This window comes from Nerophis lumbriciformis, linkage group LG29 (assembly GCF_033978685.3).
Source record: "Nerophis lumbriciformis linkage group LG29, RoL_Nlum_v2.1, whole genome shotgun sequence".
In the NCBI taxonomy this organism is placed as follows: Eukaryota; Metazoa; Chordata; class Actinopteri; order Syngnathiformes; family Syngnathidae; genus Nerophis; species Nerophis lumbriciformis.
The window spans coordinates 30,188,071-30,207,615 of NC_084576.2; the positions used below are offsets into that span (position 1 = coordinate 30,188,071).

Below are 19,545 nucleotides of genomic sequence, written 5' to 3' on the forward strand. Positions count from 1 at the left end.
CGATATTACATGGCGATTTCAACACCTCCAAATTTGTTAATTAAAACTTCAACTAAGATGCACGTTACAATCAAACAACTAATGTGTAATAAGTACAATACCTACAGTATTAGCACTTTTTAGGGCGCAACAAAAACCTAAACGACACACCATAAACTATACACTACTGCCCTCTAATGTCTTGCCCTTGCAACTGTCATTTTACTCCAAAAAACGCTCAATTTTGACAAAATGTGCTAGCCTGATGCTAATTTACATTGGATTTGCCATAGATAGGCTGCTATTAGCATTAGCGATTTTTCATGGCGATTTCAACACCTCCAAATTTGTTAATTAAAACTACAACTAAGATGCACGTTACAATCAAACAACTAATGTGTAATAAGTACAATACCTACAGTATTAGCACTTTTTAGGGCGCAACAAAAACCTAAACGACACACCATAAACTATACACTACTGCCCTCTAATGTCTTGCCCTTGCAATTGTCATTTTACTCCAAAAAACGCTCAATTTTGACAAAATGTGCTTGCCTGATGCTAATTTACATTGGATTTTCCATAGATAGGCTGCTATTAGCATTAGCGATTTTACATGGCGATTTCAACACCTCCAAATTTGTTAATTAAAACTTCAACTAAGATGCACGTTACAATCAAACAGCTGCTGTGTAATAAGTACAATACTTACAGTACGAACACTTTTTAGGGCGCAACAAAAACCTAAACAACACACCATAAACTATACACTACTGCCCTCTAATGTCTTGCCCTTGCAACTGTCATTTTACTCCAAAAAACGCTCAATTTTGACAAAATGTGCTTGCCTGATGCTAATTTACATTGGATTTTCCATAGATAGGCTGCTATTAGCATTAGCGATTTTACATGGCGATTTCAACACCTCCAAATTTGTTAATTAAAACTACAACTAAGATGCACGTTACAATCAAACAACTAATGTGTAATAACTACAATACCTACAGTATTAACACTTTTTAGGGCGCAACAAAACCTAAACAACACACCATAAACTATACACTACTGCCCTCTAATGTCTTGCCCTTGCAACTGTCATTTTACTCCAAAAAACGCTCAATTTTGACAAAATGTGCTTGCCTGATGCTAATTTACATTGGATTTTCCATAGATAGGCTGCTATTAGCATTAGCGATTTTACATGGCGATTTCAACACCTCCAAATTTGTTAATTAAAACTTCAACTAAGATGCACGTTACAATCAAACAACTAATGTGTAATAAGTACAATACCTACAGTATTAGCACTTTTTAGGGCGCAACAAAAACCTAAACAACACACCATAAACTATACACTACTGCCCTCTAATGTCTTGCCCTTGCAACTGTCATTTTACTCCAAAAAACGCTCAATTTTGACAAAATGTGCTTGCCTGATGCTAATTTACATTGGATTTTCCATAGATAGGCTGCTATTAGCATTAGCGATTTTACATGGCGATTTCAACACCTCCGAATTTGTTAATTAAAACTACAACTAAGATGCACGTTACAATCAAACAACTAATGTGTAATAACTACAATACCTACAGTATTAACACTTTTTAGGGCGCAACAAAACCTAAACAACACACCATAAACTATACACTACTGCCCTCTAATGTCTTGCCCTTGCAACTGTCATTTTACTCCAAAAAACGCTAAATTTTGACAAAATGTGCTAGCCTGATGCTAATTTACATTGGATTTGCCATATATAGGCTGCTATTAGCATTAGCGATATTACATGGCGATTTCAACACCTCCAAATTTGTTAATTAAAACTTCAACTAAGATGCACGTTACAATCAAACAGCTGCTGTGTAATAAGTACAATACTTACAGTACGAACACTTTTTAGGGCGCAACAAAAACCTAAACGACACACCATAAACTATACACTACTGCCCTCTAATGTATTGCCCTTGCAACTGTCATTTTACTCCAAAAAAACGCTCAATTTTGACAAAATGTGCTAGCCTGATGCTAATTTACATTGGATTTGCCATAGATAGGCTGCTATTAGCATTAGCGATTTTTCATGGCGATTTCAACACCTCCAAATTTGTTAATTAAAACTACAACTAAGATGCACGTTACGATCAAACAACTAATGTGTAATAAGTACAATACCTACAGTATTAACACTTTTTAGGGCGCAACAAAAACCTAAACAACACACCATAAACTATACACTACTGCCCTCTAATGTCTTGCCCTTGCAACTGTCATTTTACTCCAAAAAAACGCTCAATTTTGACAAAATGTGCTAGCCTGATGCTAATTTACATTGGATTTGCCATAGACGGGCTGCTATTAGCATTAGCGATTTTACATGGCGATTTCAACACCTCCAAATTTGTGAATTAAAACTACAACTAAGATGCACGTTACAATCAAACAGCTGCTGTGTAATAAGTACAATACTTACAGTACGAACACTTTTTAGGGCGCAACAAAAACCTAAACGACACACCATAAACTATACACTACTGCCCTCTAATGTCTTGCCCTTGCAACTGTCATTTTACTCCAAAAAAACGCTCAATTTTGACAAAATGTGCTAGCCTGATGCTAATTTACATTGGATTTGCCATAGACGGGCTGCTATTAGCATTAGCGATTTTACATGGCGATTTCAACACCTCCAAATTTGTGAATTAAAACTACAACTAAGATGCACGTTACAATCAAACAGCTGCTGTGTAATAAGTACAATACTTACAGTACGAACACTTTTTAGGGCGCAACAAAAACCTAAACGACACACCATAAACTATACACTACTGCCCTCTAATGTCTTGCCCTTGCAACTGTCATTTTACTCCAAAAAACGCTCAATTTTGACAAAATGTGCTAGCCTGATGCTAATTTACATTGGATTTGCCATAGATTGGCTGCTATTAGCATTAGCGATTTTTCATGGCGATTTCAACACCTCCAAATTTGTTAATTAAAACTACAACTAAGATGCACGTTACAATCAAACAACTAATGTGTAATAAGTACAATACCTACAGTATTAGCACTTTTTAGGGCGCAACAAAAACCTAAACAACACACCATAAACTATACACTACTGCCCTCTAATGTCTTGCCCTGGCAACTGTCATTTTACTCCAAAAAACGCTCAATTTTGACAAAATGTGCTAGCCTGATGCTAATTTACATTGGATTTGCCATAGATAGGCTGCTATTAGCATTAGCGATTTTTCATGGCGATTTCAACACCTCCAAATTTGTGAATTAAAACTACAACTAAGATGCACGTTACAATCAAACAGCTGCTGTGTAATAAGTACAATACTTACAGTACGAACACTTTTTAGGGCGCAACAAAAACCTAAACGACACACCATAAACTATACACTACTGCCCTCTAATGTATTGCCCTTGCAACTGTCATTTTACTCCAAAAAAACGCTCAATTTTGACAAAATGTGCTAGCCTGATGCTAATTTACATTGGATTTGCCATAGATAGGCTGCTATTAGCATTAGCGATTTTTCATGGCGATTTCAACACCTCCAAATTTGTTAATTAAAACTACAACTAAGATGCACGTTACGATCAAACAACTAATGTGTAATAAGTACAATACCTACAGTATTAACACTTTTTAGGGCGCAACAAAAACCTAAACAACACACCATAAAATATACACTACTGCCCTCTAATGTTTTGCCCTTGCAACTGTCATTTTACTCCAAAAAAACGCTCAATTTTGACAAAATGTGCTAGCCTGATGCTAATTTACATTGGATTTGCCATAGACGGGCTGCTATTAGCATTAGCGATTTTACATGGCGATTTCAACACCTCCAAATTTGTGAATTAAAACTACAACTAAGATGCACGTTACAATCAAACAGCTGCTGTGTAATAAGTACAATACTTACAGTACGAACACTTTTTAGGGCGCAACAAAAACCTAAACGACACACCATAAACTATACACTACTGCCCTCTAATGTCTTGCCCTTGCAACTGTCATTTTACTCCAAAAAAACGCTCAATTTTGACAAAATGTGCTAGCCTGATGCTAATTTACATTGGATTTGCCATAGACGGGCTGCTATTAGCATTAGCGATTTTACATGGCGATTTCAACACCTCCAAATTTGTGAATTAAAACTACAACTAAGATGCACGTTACAATCAAACAGCTGCTGTGTAATAAGTACAATACTTACAGTACGAACACTTTTTAGGGCGCAACAAAAACCTAAACGACACACCATAAACTATACACTACTGCCCTCTAATGTCTTGCCCTTGCAACTGTCATTTTACTCCAAAAAACGCTCAATTTTGACAAAATGTGCTAGCCTGATGCTAATTTACATTGGATTTGCCATAGATTGGCTGCTATTAGCATTAGCGATTTTTCATGGCGATTTCAACACCTCCAAATTTGTTAATTAAAACTACAACTAAGATGCACGTTACAATCAAACAACTAATGTGTAATAAGTACAATACCTACAGTATTAGCACTTTTTAGGGCGCAACAAAAACCTAAACAACACACCATAAACTATACACTACTGCCCTCTAATGTCTTGCCCTTGCAACTGTCATTTTACTTTTAAAAAACGCTAAATTTTGACAAAATGTGCTAGCCTGATGCTAATTTACATTGGATTTGCCATAGATAGGCTGCTATTAGCATTAGCGATATTACATGGCGATTTCAACACCTCCAAATTTGTTAATTAAAACTTCAACTAAGATGCACGTTACAATCAAACAACTAATGTGTAATAAGTACAATACCTACAGTATTAGCACTTTTTAGGGCGCAACAAAAACCTAAACGACACACCATAAACTATACACTACTGCCCTCTAATGTCTTGCCCTTGCAACTGTCATTTTACTCCAAAAAACGCTCAATTTTGACAAAATGTGCTAGCCTGATGCTAATTTACATTGGATTTGCCATAGATAGGCTGCTATTAGCATTAGCGATTTTTCATGGCGATTTCAACACCTCCAAATTTGTTAATTAAAACTACAACTAAGATGCACGTTACAATCAAACAACTAATGTGTAATAAGTACAATACCTACAGTATTAGCACTTTTTAGGGCGCAACAAAAACCTAAACGACACACCATAAACTATACACTACTGCCCTCTAATGTCTTGCCCTTGCAATTGTCATTTTACTCCAAAAAACGCTCAATTTTGACAAAATGTGCTTGCCTGATGCTAATTTACATTGGATTTTCCATAGATAGGCTGCTATTAGCATTAGCGATTTTACATGGCGATTTCAACACCTCCAAATTTGTTAATTAAAACTTCAACTAAGATGCACGTTACAATCAAACAGCTGCTGTGTAATAAGTACAATACTTACAGTACGAACACTTTTTAGGGCGCAACAAAAACCTAAACAACACACCATAAACTATACACTACTGCCCTCTAATGTCTTGCCCTTGCAACTGTCATTTTACTCCAAAAAACGCTCAATTTTGACAAAATGTGCTTGCCTGATGCTAATTTACATTGGATTTTCCATAGATAGGCTGCTATTAGCATTAGCGATTTTACATGGCGATTTCAACACCTCCAAATTTGTTAATTAAAACTACAACTAAGATGCACGTTACAATCAAACAACTAATGTGTAATAACTACAATACCTACAGTATTAACACTTTTTAGGGCGCAACAAAACCTAAACAACACACCATAAACTATACACTACTGCCCTCTAATGTCTTGCCCTTGCAACTGTCATTTTACTCCAAAAAACGCTCAATTTTGACAAAATGTGCTTGCCTGATGCTAATTTACATTGGATTTTCCATAGATAGGCTGCTATTAGCATTAGCGATTTTACATGGCGATTTCAACACCTCCAAATTTGTTAATTAAAACTTCAACTAAGATGCACGTTACAATCAAACAACTAATGTGTAATAAGTACAATACCTACAGTATTAGCACTTTTTAGGGCGCAACAAAAACCTAAACAACACACCATAAACTATACACTACTGCCCTCTAATGTCTTGCCCTTGCAACTGTCATTTTACTCCAAAAAACGCTCAATTTTGACAAAATGTGCTTGCCTGATGCTAATTTACATTGGATTTTCCATAGATAGGCTGCTATTAGCATTAGCGATTTTACATGGCGATTTCAACACCTCCGAATTTGTTAATTAAAACTACAACTAAGATGCACGTTACAATCAAACAACTAATGTGTAATAACTACAATACCTACAGTATTAACACTTTTTAGGGCGCAACAAAACCTAAACAACACACCATAAACTATACACTACTGCCCTCTAATGTCTTGCCCTTGCAACTGTCATTTTACTCCAAAAAACGCTAAATTTTGACAAAATGTGCTAGCCTGATGCTAATTTACATTGGATTTGCCATATATAGGCTGCTATTAGCATTAGCGATATTACATGGCGATTTCAACACCTCCAAATTTGTTAATTAAAACTTCAACTAAGATGCACGTTACAATCAAACAGCTGCTGTGTAATAAGTACAATACTTACAGTACGAACACTTTTTAGGGCGCAACAAAAACCTAAACGACACACCATAAACTATACACTACTGCCCTCTAATGTATTGCCCTTGCAACTGTCATTTTACTCCAAAAAAACGCTCAATTTTGACAAAATGTGCTAGCCTGATGCTAATTTACATTGGATTTGCCATAGATAGGCTGCTATTAGCATTAGCGATTTTTCATGGCGATTTCAACACCTCCAAATTTGTTAATTAAAACTACAACTAAGATGCACGTTACGATCAAACAACTAATGTGTAATAAGTACAATACCTACAGTATTAACACTTTTTAGGGCGCAACAAAAACCTAAACAACACACCATAAAATATACACTACTGCCCTCTAATGTTTTGCCCTTGCAACTGTCATTTTACTCCAAAAAAACGCTCAATTTTGACAAAATGTGCTAGCCTGATGCTAATTTACATTGGATTTGCCATAGACGGGCTGCTATTAGCATTAGCGATTTTACATGGCGATTTCAACACCTCCAAATTTGTGAATTAAAACTACAACTAAGATGCACGTTACAATCAAACAGCTGCTGTGTAATAAGTACAATACTTACAGTACGAACACTTTTTAGGGCGCAACAAAAACCTAAACGACACACCATAAACTATACACTACTGCCCTCTAATGTCTTGCCCTTGCAACTGTCATTTTACTCCAAAAAAACGCTCAATTTTGACAAAATGTGCTAGCCTGATGCTAATTTACATTGGATTTGCCATAGACGGGCTGCTATTAGCATTAGCGATTTTACATGGCGATTTCAACACCTCCAAATTTGTGAATTAAAACTACAACTAAGATGCACGTTACAATCAAACAGCTGCTGTGTAATAAGTACAATACTTACAGTACGAACACTTTTTAGGGCGCAACAAAAACCTAAACGACACACCATAAACTATACACTACTGCCCTCTAATGTCTTGCCCTTGCAACTGTCATTTTACTCCAAAAAACGCTCAATTTTGACAAAATGTGCTAGCCTGATGCTAATTTACATTGGATTTGCCATAGATTGGCTGCTATTAGCATTAGCGATTTTTCATGGCGATTTCAACACCTCCAAATTTGTTAATTAAAACTACAACTAAGATGCACGTTACAATCAAACAACTAATGTGTAATAAGTACAATACCTACAGTATTAGCACTTTTTAGGGCGCAACAAAAACCTAAACAACACACCATAAACTATACACTACTGCCCTCTAATGTCTTGCCCTGGCAACTGTCATTTTACTCCAAAAAACGCTCAATTTTGACAAAATGTGCTAGCCTGATGCTAATTTACATTGGATTTGCCATAGATAGGCTGCTATTAGCATTAGCGATTTTTCATGGCGATTTCAACACCTCCAAATTTGTGAATTAAAACTACAACTAAGATGCACGTTACAATCAAACAGCTGCTGTGTAATAAGTACAATACTTACAGTACGAACACTTTTTAGGGCGCAACAAAAACCTAAACGACACACCATAAACTATACACTACTGCCCTCTAATGTATTGCCCTTGCAACTGTCATTTTACTCCAAAAAAACGCTCAATTTTGACAAAATGTGCTAGCCTGATGCTAATTTACATTGGATTTGCCATAGATAGGCTGCTATTAGCATTAGCGATTTTTCATGGCGATTTCAACACCTCCAAATTTGTTAATTAAAACTACAACTAAGATGCACGTTACGATCAAACAACTAATGTGTAATAAGTACAATACCTACAGTATTAACACTTTTTAGGGCGCAACAAAAACCTAAACAACACACCATAAAATATACACTACTGCCCTCTAATGTTTTGCCCTTGCAACTGTCATTTTACTCCAAAAAAACGCTCAATTTTGACAAAATGTGCTAGCCTGATGCTAATTTACATTGGATTTGCCATAGACGGGCTGCTATTAGCATTAGCGATTTTACATGGCGATTTCAACACCTCCAAATTTGTGAATTAAAACTACAACTAAGATGCACGTTACAATCAAACAGCTGCTGTGTAATAAGTACAATACTTACAGTACGAACACTTTTTAGGGCGCAACAAAAACCTAAACGACACACCATAAACTATACACTACTGCCCTCTAATGTCTTGCCCTTGCAACTGTCATTTTACTCCAAAAAAACGCTCAATTTTGACAAAATGTGCTAGCCTGATGCTAATTTACATTGGATTTGCCATAGACGGGCTGCTATTAGCATTAGCGATTTTACATGGCGATTTCAACACCTCCAAATTTGTGAATTAAAACTACAACTAAGATGCACGTTACAATCAAACAGCTGCTGTGTAATAAGTACAATACTTACAGTACGAACACTTTTTAGGGCGCAACAAAAACCTAAACGACACACCATAAACTATACACTACTGCCCTCTAATGTCTTGCCCTTGCAACTGTCATTTTACTCCAAAAAACGCTCAATTTTGACAAAATGTGCTAGCCTGATGCTAATTTACATTGGATTTGCCATAGATTGGCTGCTATTAGCATTAGCGATTTTTCATGGCGATTTCAACACCTCCAAATTTGTTAATTAAAACTACAACTAAGATGCACGTTACAATCAAACAACTAATGTGTAATAAGTACAATACCTACAGTATTAGCACTTTTTAGGGCGCAACAAAAACCTAAACAACACACCATAAACTATACACTACTGCCCTCTAATGTCTTGCCCTGGCAACTGTCATTTTACTCCAAAAAACGCTCAATTTTGACAAAATGTGCTAGCCTGATGCTAATTTACATTGGATTTGCCATAGATAGGCTGCTATTAGCATTAGCGATTTTTCATGGCGATTTCAACACCTCCAAATTTGTTAATTAAAACTACAACTAAGATGCACGTTACAATTAAACAACTAATGTGTAGTAAGTACAATACCTACAGTATTAACACTTTTTAGGGCGCAACAAAAACTAAACAACACACCATAAACTATACACTACTGCCCTCTGATGTATTGTCCTTACAACTGTAATTGACTCAAAAAAAACGCTACACTTTTACAAAATGTGTTAGCCTGATGCTAATTTACATTGGATTTACCATACATAGGGTGCTATTAGCATTAGAGATTTTACATGGCGATTTCAACACCTCCAAATTTGTTAATTAAAACTATAACTAAGATGCACGTTACAATTAAACAACTAATGTGTAGTAAGTACAATACCTACAGTATTAACACTCTTTAGGGCGCAACAAAAACTAAACAAAACACCATAAACTATACACTACTGCCCTCTAATGTCTTGCCCTTGCAACTGTCATTTTACTCCAGAAAACGCTCAATTTTGACAAAATGTGTTAGCCTGATGCTAATTTACATTGGATTTACCATAGATAGGCTGCTATTAGCATTAGCGATTTTTCATGGCGATTTCAACACCTCCAAATTTGTTAATTAAAACTTCAACTAAGATGCACGTTACAATCAAACAGCTGCTGTGTAATAAGTACAATACTTACAGTACGAACACTTTTTAGGGCGCAACAAAAACCTAAACAACACACCATAAACTATACACTACTGCCCTCTAATGTCTTGCCCTTGCAACTGTCATTTTACTTTTAAAAAATGCTAAATTTTTACAAAATGTGCTAGCTTGATGCTAATTTACATTGGATTTTCCATAGATAGGCTGCTATTAGCATTAGCGATATTACATGGCGATTTCAACACCTCCAAATTTGTTAATTAAAACTTCAACTAAGATGCACGTTACAATCAAACAACTAATGTGTAATAAGTACAATACCTACAGTATTAACACTTTTTAGGGCGCAGCAAAAACCTAAACGACACACCATAAACTATACACTACTGCCCTCTAATGTCTTGCCCTTGCAACTGTCAATTTACTCCAAAAAACGCTCAATTTTGACAAAATGTGCTTGCCTGATGCTAATTTACATTGGATTTTCCATAGATAGGCTGCTATTAGCATTAGCGATTTTACATGGCGATTTCAACACCTCCAAATTTGTTAATTAAAACTACAACTAAGATGCACGTTACAATCAAACAACTAATGTGTAATAAGTACAATACCTACAGTATTAGCACTTTTTAGGGCGCAACAAAAAACTTAACACACCATAAACTATACACTACTGCCCTCTAATGTCTTGCCCTTGCAACTGTCATTTTACTCCAAAAAACGCTCAAGTTTGACAAAATGTGCTTGCCTGATGCTAATTTACATTGGATTTTCCATAGATAGGCTGCTATTAGCATTAGCGATTTTACATGGCGATTTCAACACCTCCAAATTTGTTAATGAAAACTACAACTAAGATGCACGTTACAATTAAACAACTAATGTGTAGTAAGTACAATACCTACAGTATTAACACTTTTTAGGGCGCAACAAAAACTAAACAACACACCATAAACTATACACTACTGCCATCTGATGTATTGTCCTTACAACTGTAATTGACTCAAAAAAAACGCTACACTTTTACAAAATGTGTTAGCCTGATGCTAATTTACATTGGATTTACCATACATAGGGTGCTATTAGCATTAGCGATTTTACATGGCGATTTCAACACCTCCTAATTTGTCAATTGAAACGCCAGGTGTAGTTTCAGAAGAAATCCGACTGTAACTCAAGATAACAGGAAAGATGCTGATGCGGTTGCCATGGTGACGCTACATGGGCTCAGTGTGCTATTCAAGCCGCCGTTTGTGGCGGATTGGATCAACATCGATTGTTTGCCAAAAAGCGGCTAAATCTGTGCTGGGAGACAAACTGTGACTGCCTGGAAAACATTTTTTTACTGGACAACACTGCACACCCGAATGCATCCTGGCTCCCAAGGCGAGGCAGGGTGCATTATGGGACGTCGAGGTTTATGAGCGACCGTAAAACTCTCCGGTTATTGCCGAGCCTGACAGTGATTGACCACTCGGCCATGGATGTACTGTTTGTCCCTGCTGCCAAGGATTTCACCCTATTAGCATTTCCAAAGAGGGAAAGAACCATCCGGATTGTTCTAGGCGCAACGTGTAAAAGGCAGCATGTGTGATGGTATGGGGGGTGTATTAGTGGGTAACTTACACATCTGTGAAGGCACCATTAATGCTGAAAGGTACATACAGCTTTTAGAGCAACATATGTTGCCATCGTGGACGCCCCTGCTTATTTCAGCAAAACGATGCCAAGTCACGTGTTACAACAGCGTGGCTTCGTAGTGAAAGAGTGCGGGTACTAGACTGGCCTGCCTGTAGTCCAGACCTGTCTCCCATTGGTGCAATATGAAGGCTAAAATATGAGAAGGGAGACTGTTGAACAACTTAAGCTGTACGTCAAGCAAGAATGGGAAAGAATTCCAAAAACAATTTGAAATGTGGACTCGTCAGACCACAGAACACTTTTTTCCACTTTGTATCCGTCCATCTTAGATGAATTCGGGCCCAGCGAAGCCAGGCGGCGTTTCCGGGTGTTGTTGATAAATGGCCGTGGCTTTGCATGGTAGAGTTTTAACTTGCATTTACAGATGTAGCGACCGACTGTAGTTACCGACAGTGGTTTTCCTGAAGTGTCCCATGTGGTGATATCCTTTACACACTGCTTTTTGATGCCGTACCGCCTGAGGGGATCCGAGGTCCGTAATATCGTGGCTTACGTGCAGTGATTTCTCCAGATTCTCCGAACCTTTTGATGATATCACGGAGCGTAGATGGTGAAATCCCTGAATTCCTTGCAATAGCTGGTTGAGAAATGTTGTTCTTAAACAATTTGCTCAGGCATTTGTCGACAAAGTGCTGAACCCTCGCCCCCGTCCTTGTTTGTGAACGACTGAGCATTTCATGGAAGCTGCTTTTATACCCAATCATGGCACCCACCTGTTCCCAATTAGCATGTTCACCTGTGGGATGTTCCAAATAAGGGTTTGACGAGCACTCCTCAACTTCCTCTGTCTTTTTTGCCACTTGTGCCAGCTTTTTTTAATCATGTTTGCAGGCATCAAATTCCAAATGAGTTCCAACGTTAAATATCTTGTCTTTGCAGTCTATTCAATTGAATATAAGTTGTTGTATTCTCTTTTTATTTACCATTCACACAACGTGACTGCTTTTGGCTTTTGTACTTGAAGTCAAACGGGTGTTGTTGATAACGTGAAGCATGCTTTGCGTCCTTCCTGTGCAGCGAAAGCCACGGCAAGCTGACGGTGTTCTCCATGAAAGCCATGCTGTCCACAATGTGCGGAGGCAAGATCGTGGACAAGCTGCGCTGTGAGTGTGAAGAGTAGTTCCCCCGCCTGGCCACACGGGGGTGCTGTCGTCCAGCTAAACGTTTGGCGCTGTGTTGTCCTGCAGATATTTTCTCGCAGATCTCCGACTCGAGCGGCGTGATGGTGTTCGCCAAGTTCGACCAGTTCCTCCGCGAGGTGCTCAAGCTCCCCACCGCCGTCTTCGAGGGGCCCTCCTTTGGCTACACCGAGCACTCGCTGAGGACCTGCTTCCCCCAGCAGGTGGGAGGAGGAAGAACTTAAGCATCTCACTTATGCCATCCTTTGTCTCTCACTGCCCGTGTGTGTGTGTGTGTGTGTGTGTGTGTGTGTGTGTGTGTGTGTGTGTGTGTGTGTGTGTGTGTGTGTGTGTGTGTGTGTGTGTGTGTTTGCATCTAGAAGAAGATCGTGCTGAACACTTTTTTGGACGTGTTGATGGCGGACCCCCCACCTCAATGCCTCGTCTGGCTGCCGCTGATGCACCGACTCGCCAACGTCGAAAATGGTAATTAGCAAAAAAAATAAAACCCCGCCTCCGATCCATTAGTCGCAAAGCGTCCTGTCAGTAGTCGATTGACTCCAAAAAAAATTTTTTTTTTACGAAACATGTTAGCTCGATGCTAATTTACATTGGATTTGCCATAGATAGGCTGCTATTAGCATTAGCGATTTTACATGGCGGTTTCAACACCTCCAAATTTGTTAATTAAAACTTCAAGTAAGATGCACGTTACAATCAAACAACTTGTGTGTAATAAGTACAATACTTACAGTATTAACACTTTTTAGGGCGCAACAAAAACCTAAAGGACACACTATAAACTATACACTACTGGCATCTAATGTCTTGCCCTTGCAACTGTCATTGACTCCAAAAAAAAATGCTCCTCTTTTACAAAATGTGCTAGCTCGATGCTAAGGTACATTGGGTTTGCCATAGATAGGCTGCTATTAGCATTAGCGATTTTACATGGCGGTTTCAACACCTCCAATTTTGTTAATTAAAACTTCAACTAAGATGCACGTTACAATCAAACAACTAATATGTAATAAGTACAATACCTACAGTATTAACACTTTTTAGGGCGCAACAAAAACCTAAACAACACACTATGCACTATACACTACTGCCATCTAATGTCTTGCCCTTGCAACTGTCATTGACTCAAAAAAAACGCTCCACTTTTACAAAATGTGCTAGCTTGATGCTAACTTACATTGGATTTGCCATAGATAGGCTGCAATTAGCATTAGCGATTTTACATGGCGGTTTCAACACCTCCAAATTTGTTAATTAAAACTTCAACTAAGATGCACGTTACAATCAAACAGCTGCTGTGTAATAAGTACAATACCTACAATTTTAACACTTTTTAGGGCGCAACAAAAACCTAAACAACACACCATGCACTATACACTACTGCCATCTAATGTCTTGCCCTTGCAACTGTCATTGACTCAAAAAAAACACTCCACTTTTACAAAATGTGCTAGTTTGATGCTAATTTACATTGGATTTGCCTTGGATAGGCGGCTATTAGCATTAGCGATTTTACATGGCGGTTTCAACACCTCCAATTTTGTTAATTAAAACTTCAACTAAGATGCACGTTACAATCAAACAGCTGCTGTGTAATAAGTACAATACCTACAGTATGAACACTTTTTAGGGCGCAACAAAAAACTTAACACACCGTAAACTATACACTACTGCCATCTAATGTTTTGCCCTTGCAACTGTCATTGACTCAAAAAAAACGCTACACTTTTACAAAATGTGCTAGCTCGATGCTATGGTACATTGGATTTGCCATAGATAGGCTGCTATTAGCATTAGCGATTTTACATGGCGGTTTCAACACCTCCAAATTTGTAATGAAAACTACAACTAAGATGCACGTTACAATCAAACAGCGGCAGTGTAATAAGTACAGTACCTACAGTATGAACACTTTTTAGGGCGCAACAAAAAACTTAACACACCATAAACTATACACTACTGCCATCTAATGTATTGCCCTTGCAACTGTCATTGACTCAAAAAAAACACTCCACTTTTACAAAATGTGCTAACTTGATGCTATTTTACATTGGATTTGCCATAGATAGGCGGCTATTAGCATTAGCGATTTTACATGGCGGTTTCAACACCTCCAATTTTGTTAATTAAAACTTCAACTAAGATGCACGTTACAATCAAACAACTAATATGTAATAAGTACAATACCTACAGTATTAACACTTTTTAGGGCGCAACAAAAACCTAAACAACACACTATGCACTATACACTACTGCCATCTAATGTCTTGCCCTTGCAACTGTCATTGACTCAAAAAAAACGCTCCACTTTTACAAAATGTGCTAGCTTGATGCTAACTTACATTGGATTTGCCATAGATAGGCTGCAATTAGCATTAGCGATTTTACATGGCGGTTTCAACACCTCCAAATTTGTTAATTAAAACTTCAACTAAGATGCACGTTACAATCAAACAGCTGCTGTGTAATAAGTACAATACCTACAATTTTAACACTTTTTAGGGCGCAACAAAAACCTAAACAACACACCATGCACTATACACTACTGCCATCTAATGTCTTGCCCTTGCAACTGTCATTGACTCAAAAAAAACACTCCACTTTTACAAAATGTGCTAGTTTGATGCTAATTTACATTGGATTTGCCTTGGATAGGCGGCTATTAGCATTAGCGATTTTACATGGCGGTTTCAACACCTCCAATTTTGTTAATTAAAACTTCAACTAAGATGCACGTTACAATCAAACAGCTGCTGTGTAATAAGTACAATACCTACAGTATGAACACTTTTTAGGGCGCAACAAAAAACTTAACACACCGTAAACTATACACTACTGCCATCTAATGTTTTGCCCTTGCAACTGTCATTGACTCAAAAAAAACGCTACATTTTTACAAAATGTGCTAGCTCGATGCTATGGTACATTGGATTTGCCATAGATAGGCTGCTATTAGCATTAGCGATTTTACATGGCGGTTTCAACACCTCCAAATTTGTAATGAAAACTACAACTAAGATGCACGTTACAATCAAACAGCGGCAGTGTAATAAGTACAGTACCTACAGTATGAACACTTTTTAGGGCGCAACAAAAAACTTAACACACCATAAACTATACACTACTGCCATCTAATGTATTGCCCTTGAAACTGTCATTGACTCAAAAAAAATGCTCCACTTTTACAAAATGTGCTAGCTCGATGCTAAGGTACATTGGGTTTGCCATAGATAGGCTGCTATTAGCATTAGCGATTTTACATGGCGATTTCAACACTTCCAATTTTGTTAATTAAAACTTCAACTAAGATGCACGTTACAATCATACAGCTGCTGTGTAATAAGTACAATACTTACAGTATTAACCCTTTTTAGGGTGAAACAAAAACCAAAACAACACACCATAAACTATACACTACTGCCCTCTAATGTCTTGCCCTTGCAACTGTCATTGACTCAAAAAAAACTGCTTGTCTTTTACAAAATGTGCTAGCTCGATGCTAAGTTACATTGGATTTGCCATAGATAGGCTGCTATTAGCATTAGCGATTTTACATGGCGGTTTCCACACCTACAAATTTGTAATGAAAACTACAACTAAGATGCACGTTACAATCAAACAACTAATGTGTAATAAGTACAATACCTACAGTATTAACACTTTTTTAGGGCGCAACAAAAAACTAAACAACACACCATAAACTATACACTACTGCCCTCTAATGTCTTGGCTTTGCAACTTTAATTGACTCAAAAAAAACGCTCTACTTTTACAAAATGTGCTAGCTTGATGCTAATTTACATTGGATTTGCCATAGATAGGCGGCTATTAGCATAAGCGATTTTACATGGCGGTTTCAACACCTACAAATTTGTAATGAAAACTAAAACAAATGTGCTAGCTCGATGCTAAGTTACATTGGATTTGCCATAGATAGGCGGCTATTAGCATTAGCGATTTTACATGGCGGTTTCAACACCTCCAATTTTGTTAATTAAAACTTCAACTAAGATGCACGTTACAATCAAACAGCTGCTGTGTAATAAGTACAATACTTACAGTATTAACACTTTTTAGGGCGCAACAAAAACCTAAAGGACACACTATAAACTATACACTACTGGCATCTAATGTCTTGCCCTTGCAACTGTCATTGACTCCCAAAAAATGCTCCACTTTTACAAAATGTACTAGCTTGATGCTATCTTACATTGGATTTGCCATAGATAGGCGGCTATTAGTATTAGCAATTTTACATGGCGGTTTAAACACCTCCAATTTTGTTAATTAAAACTTCAACTAAGATGCATGTTACAATCAAACAGCTGCTGTGTAATAAGTACAATACCTACAGTATGAACACTTTTTAGGGCGCAACAAAAACCTAAACAACACACCATAAACTGTACACTACTGCCATCTAATGTCTTGCCCTTGCAACTGTCATTGACTCCAAAAAAACGCTCCACTTTTACAAAATGTACTAGCTTGATGCTAATTTACATTGGATTTGCCAGAGATAGGCTGCTATTAGCATTAGCGAAATTACATGGCGGTTTCAACACCTCCAATTTTGTTAATTAAAACTTCAACTAAGATGCACGTTACAATCAAACAACTTGTGTGTAATAAGTACAATACTTACAGTATTAACACTTTTTAGGGCGCAACAAAAACCTAAAGGACACACCATAAACTATACACTACTGCCATCTAATGTTTTGCCCTTGCAACTGTCATTGACTCAAAAAAAACACTCCACTTTTACAAAATGTGCTAGTTTGATGCTAACTTACATTGGATTTGCCATAGATAGGCGGCTATTAGCATTAGCGATTTTACATGGCGGTTTCAACACCTCCAAATTTGTTAATTAAAACTTCAACTAAGATGCACGTTACAATCAAACAACTAATATGTAATAAGTACAATACCTACAGTATTAACACTTTTTAGGGCGCAACAAAAACCTAAACACACCATAAACTATACACTACTTACATCTAATGTATTGCCCTTGCAACTGTCATTGACTCAAAAAAAACACTCCACTTTTACAAAATGTGCTAGTTTGATGCTAACTTACATTGGATTTGCCATAGATAGGCGGCTATTAGCATTAGCGATTTTACATGGCGGTTTCAACACCTCCAAATTTGTTAATTAAAACTTCAACTAAGATGCACGTTACAATCAAACAACTAATATGTAATAAGTACAATACCTACAGTATTAACACTTTTTAGGGCGCAACAAAAACCTAAACACACCATAAACTATACACTACTTACATCTAATGTATTGCCCTTGCAACTGTCATTGACTCAAAAAAAACACTCCACTTTTACAAAATGTGCTAGTTTGATGCTAACTTACATTGGATTTGCCATAGATAGGCGGCTATTAGCATTAGCGATATTACAAATGGCGATTTCAACACTTCCAATTTTGTTAATTAAAACTTCAACTAAGATGCACGTTACAATCATACAGCTGCTGTGTAATAAGTACAATACTTACAGTATTAACCCTTTTTAGGGTGAAACAAAAACCAAAACAACACACCATAAACTATACACTACTGCCCTCTAATGTCTTGCCCTTGCAACTGTCATTGACTCAAAAAAAACTGCTTGTCTTTTACAAAATGTGCTAGCTCGATGCTAAGTTACATTGGATTTGCCATAGATAGGCTGCTATTGGCATTAGCGATTTTACATGGCGGTTTCAACACCTCCAAATTTGTTAATTAAAACTTCAACTAAGATGCACGTTACAATCAAACAACTGCTGTGTAATAAGAACAATACCTACAGTATGAACACTTTTTAGGGCGCAACAAAAAACTTAACACACCATAAACTATACACTACTTACATCTAATGTATTGCCCTTGCAACTGTCATTGACTCAAAAAAAACGTTCCACTTTTACAAAATGTACTAGCTTGATGCTAATTTACGTTGGATTTGCCATAGAAAGGCGGCTATTAGCATTAGCGATTTTACATAGCGGTTTCAACACCTCCAAATTTGTAATTAAAACTACAACTAAGATGCACATTACAATCAAACAGCTGCTGTGTAATAAGTACAATACCTACAGTATTAACACTTTTTTAGGGCGCAACAAAAACCTAAAGGACACACCATGCACTATACACTACTGCCCTCTAATGTCTTGCCCTTGCAACTGTCATTGACTCAAAAAAAACCGCTCCACTTTTACAAAATGTGCTAGCTCGATGCTAAGGTACATTGGGTTTGCCATAGATAGGCTGTATTAGCATTAGCGATTTTACATGGCGGTTTCAACACCTCCAAATTTGTTAATTAAAACTTCAACTAAGATGCATGTTACAATCAAACAGCTGCTGTGTAATAAGTACAATACCTACAGTATGAACACTTTTTAGGGCGCAACAAAAAACTTAAATAATTAAATATGGAGGGTCAAGTGGGACAAAATTAGATAAATAAATCTTTAAATTATTACTTCGATTTTTCTTTAATTTATTTAATGTGAATTTCCATTTAATTGTTTTAATCATTTGATGAATAAATTAAATGTTTAATTATTGATGTACCATTTAATATTTGCTGATTTAATTAATTATTTCGTGATTTAATTATTTCATGATTTAAGTCATTTTTGGTGAT

At 37.1% G+C, this 19,545-nt stretch overlaps 1 protein-coding gene across 4 annotated transcripts in view; it reads left to right on the plus strand.

Annotated features, from left to right (window-relative positions):
- dtnbb (dystrobrevin, beta b) overlaps nucleotides 1-19,545 on the plus strand; it is a 92,038-nt gene that overhangs the window by 27,435 nt on the left and 45,058 nt on the right. For 3 of the 4 annotated variants that reach the window (XM_061924544.1, XM_061924547.1, XM_061924546.1), the window contains exons 6-8: nucleotides 12,765-12,850; nucleotides 12,935-13,089; nucleotides 13,246-13,351. In XM_061924544.1, the coding sequence (XP_061780528.1) occupies nucleotides 12,765-12,850; nucleotides 12,935-13,089; nucleotides 13,246-13,351 (347 nt within the window). The remainder of the gene's footprint in view (nucleotides 1-12,764; nucleotides 12,851-12,934; nucleotides 13,090-13,245; nucleotides 13,352-19,545) is intronic. The other variant, XM_061924545.1, reaches the window with a different exon arrangement.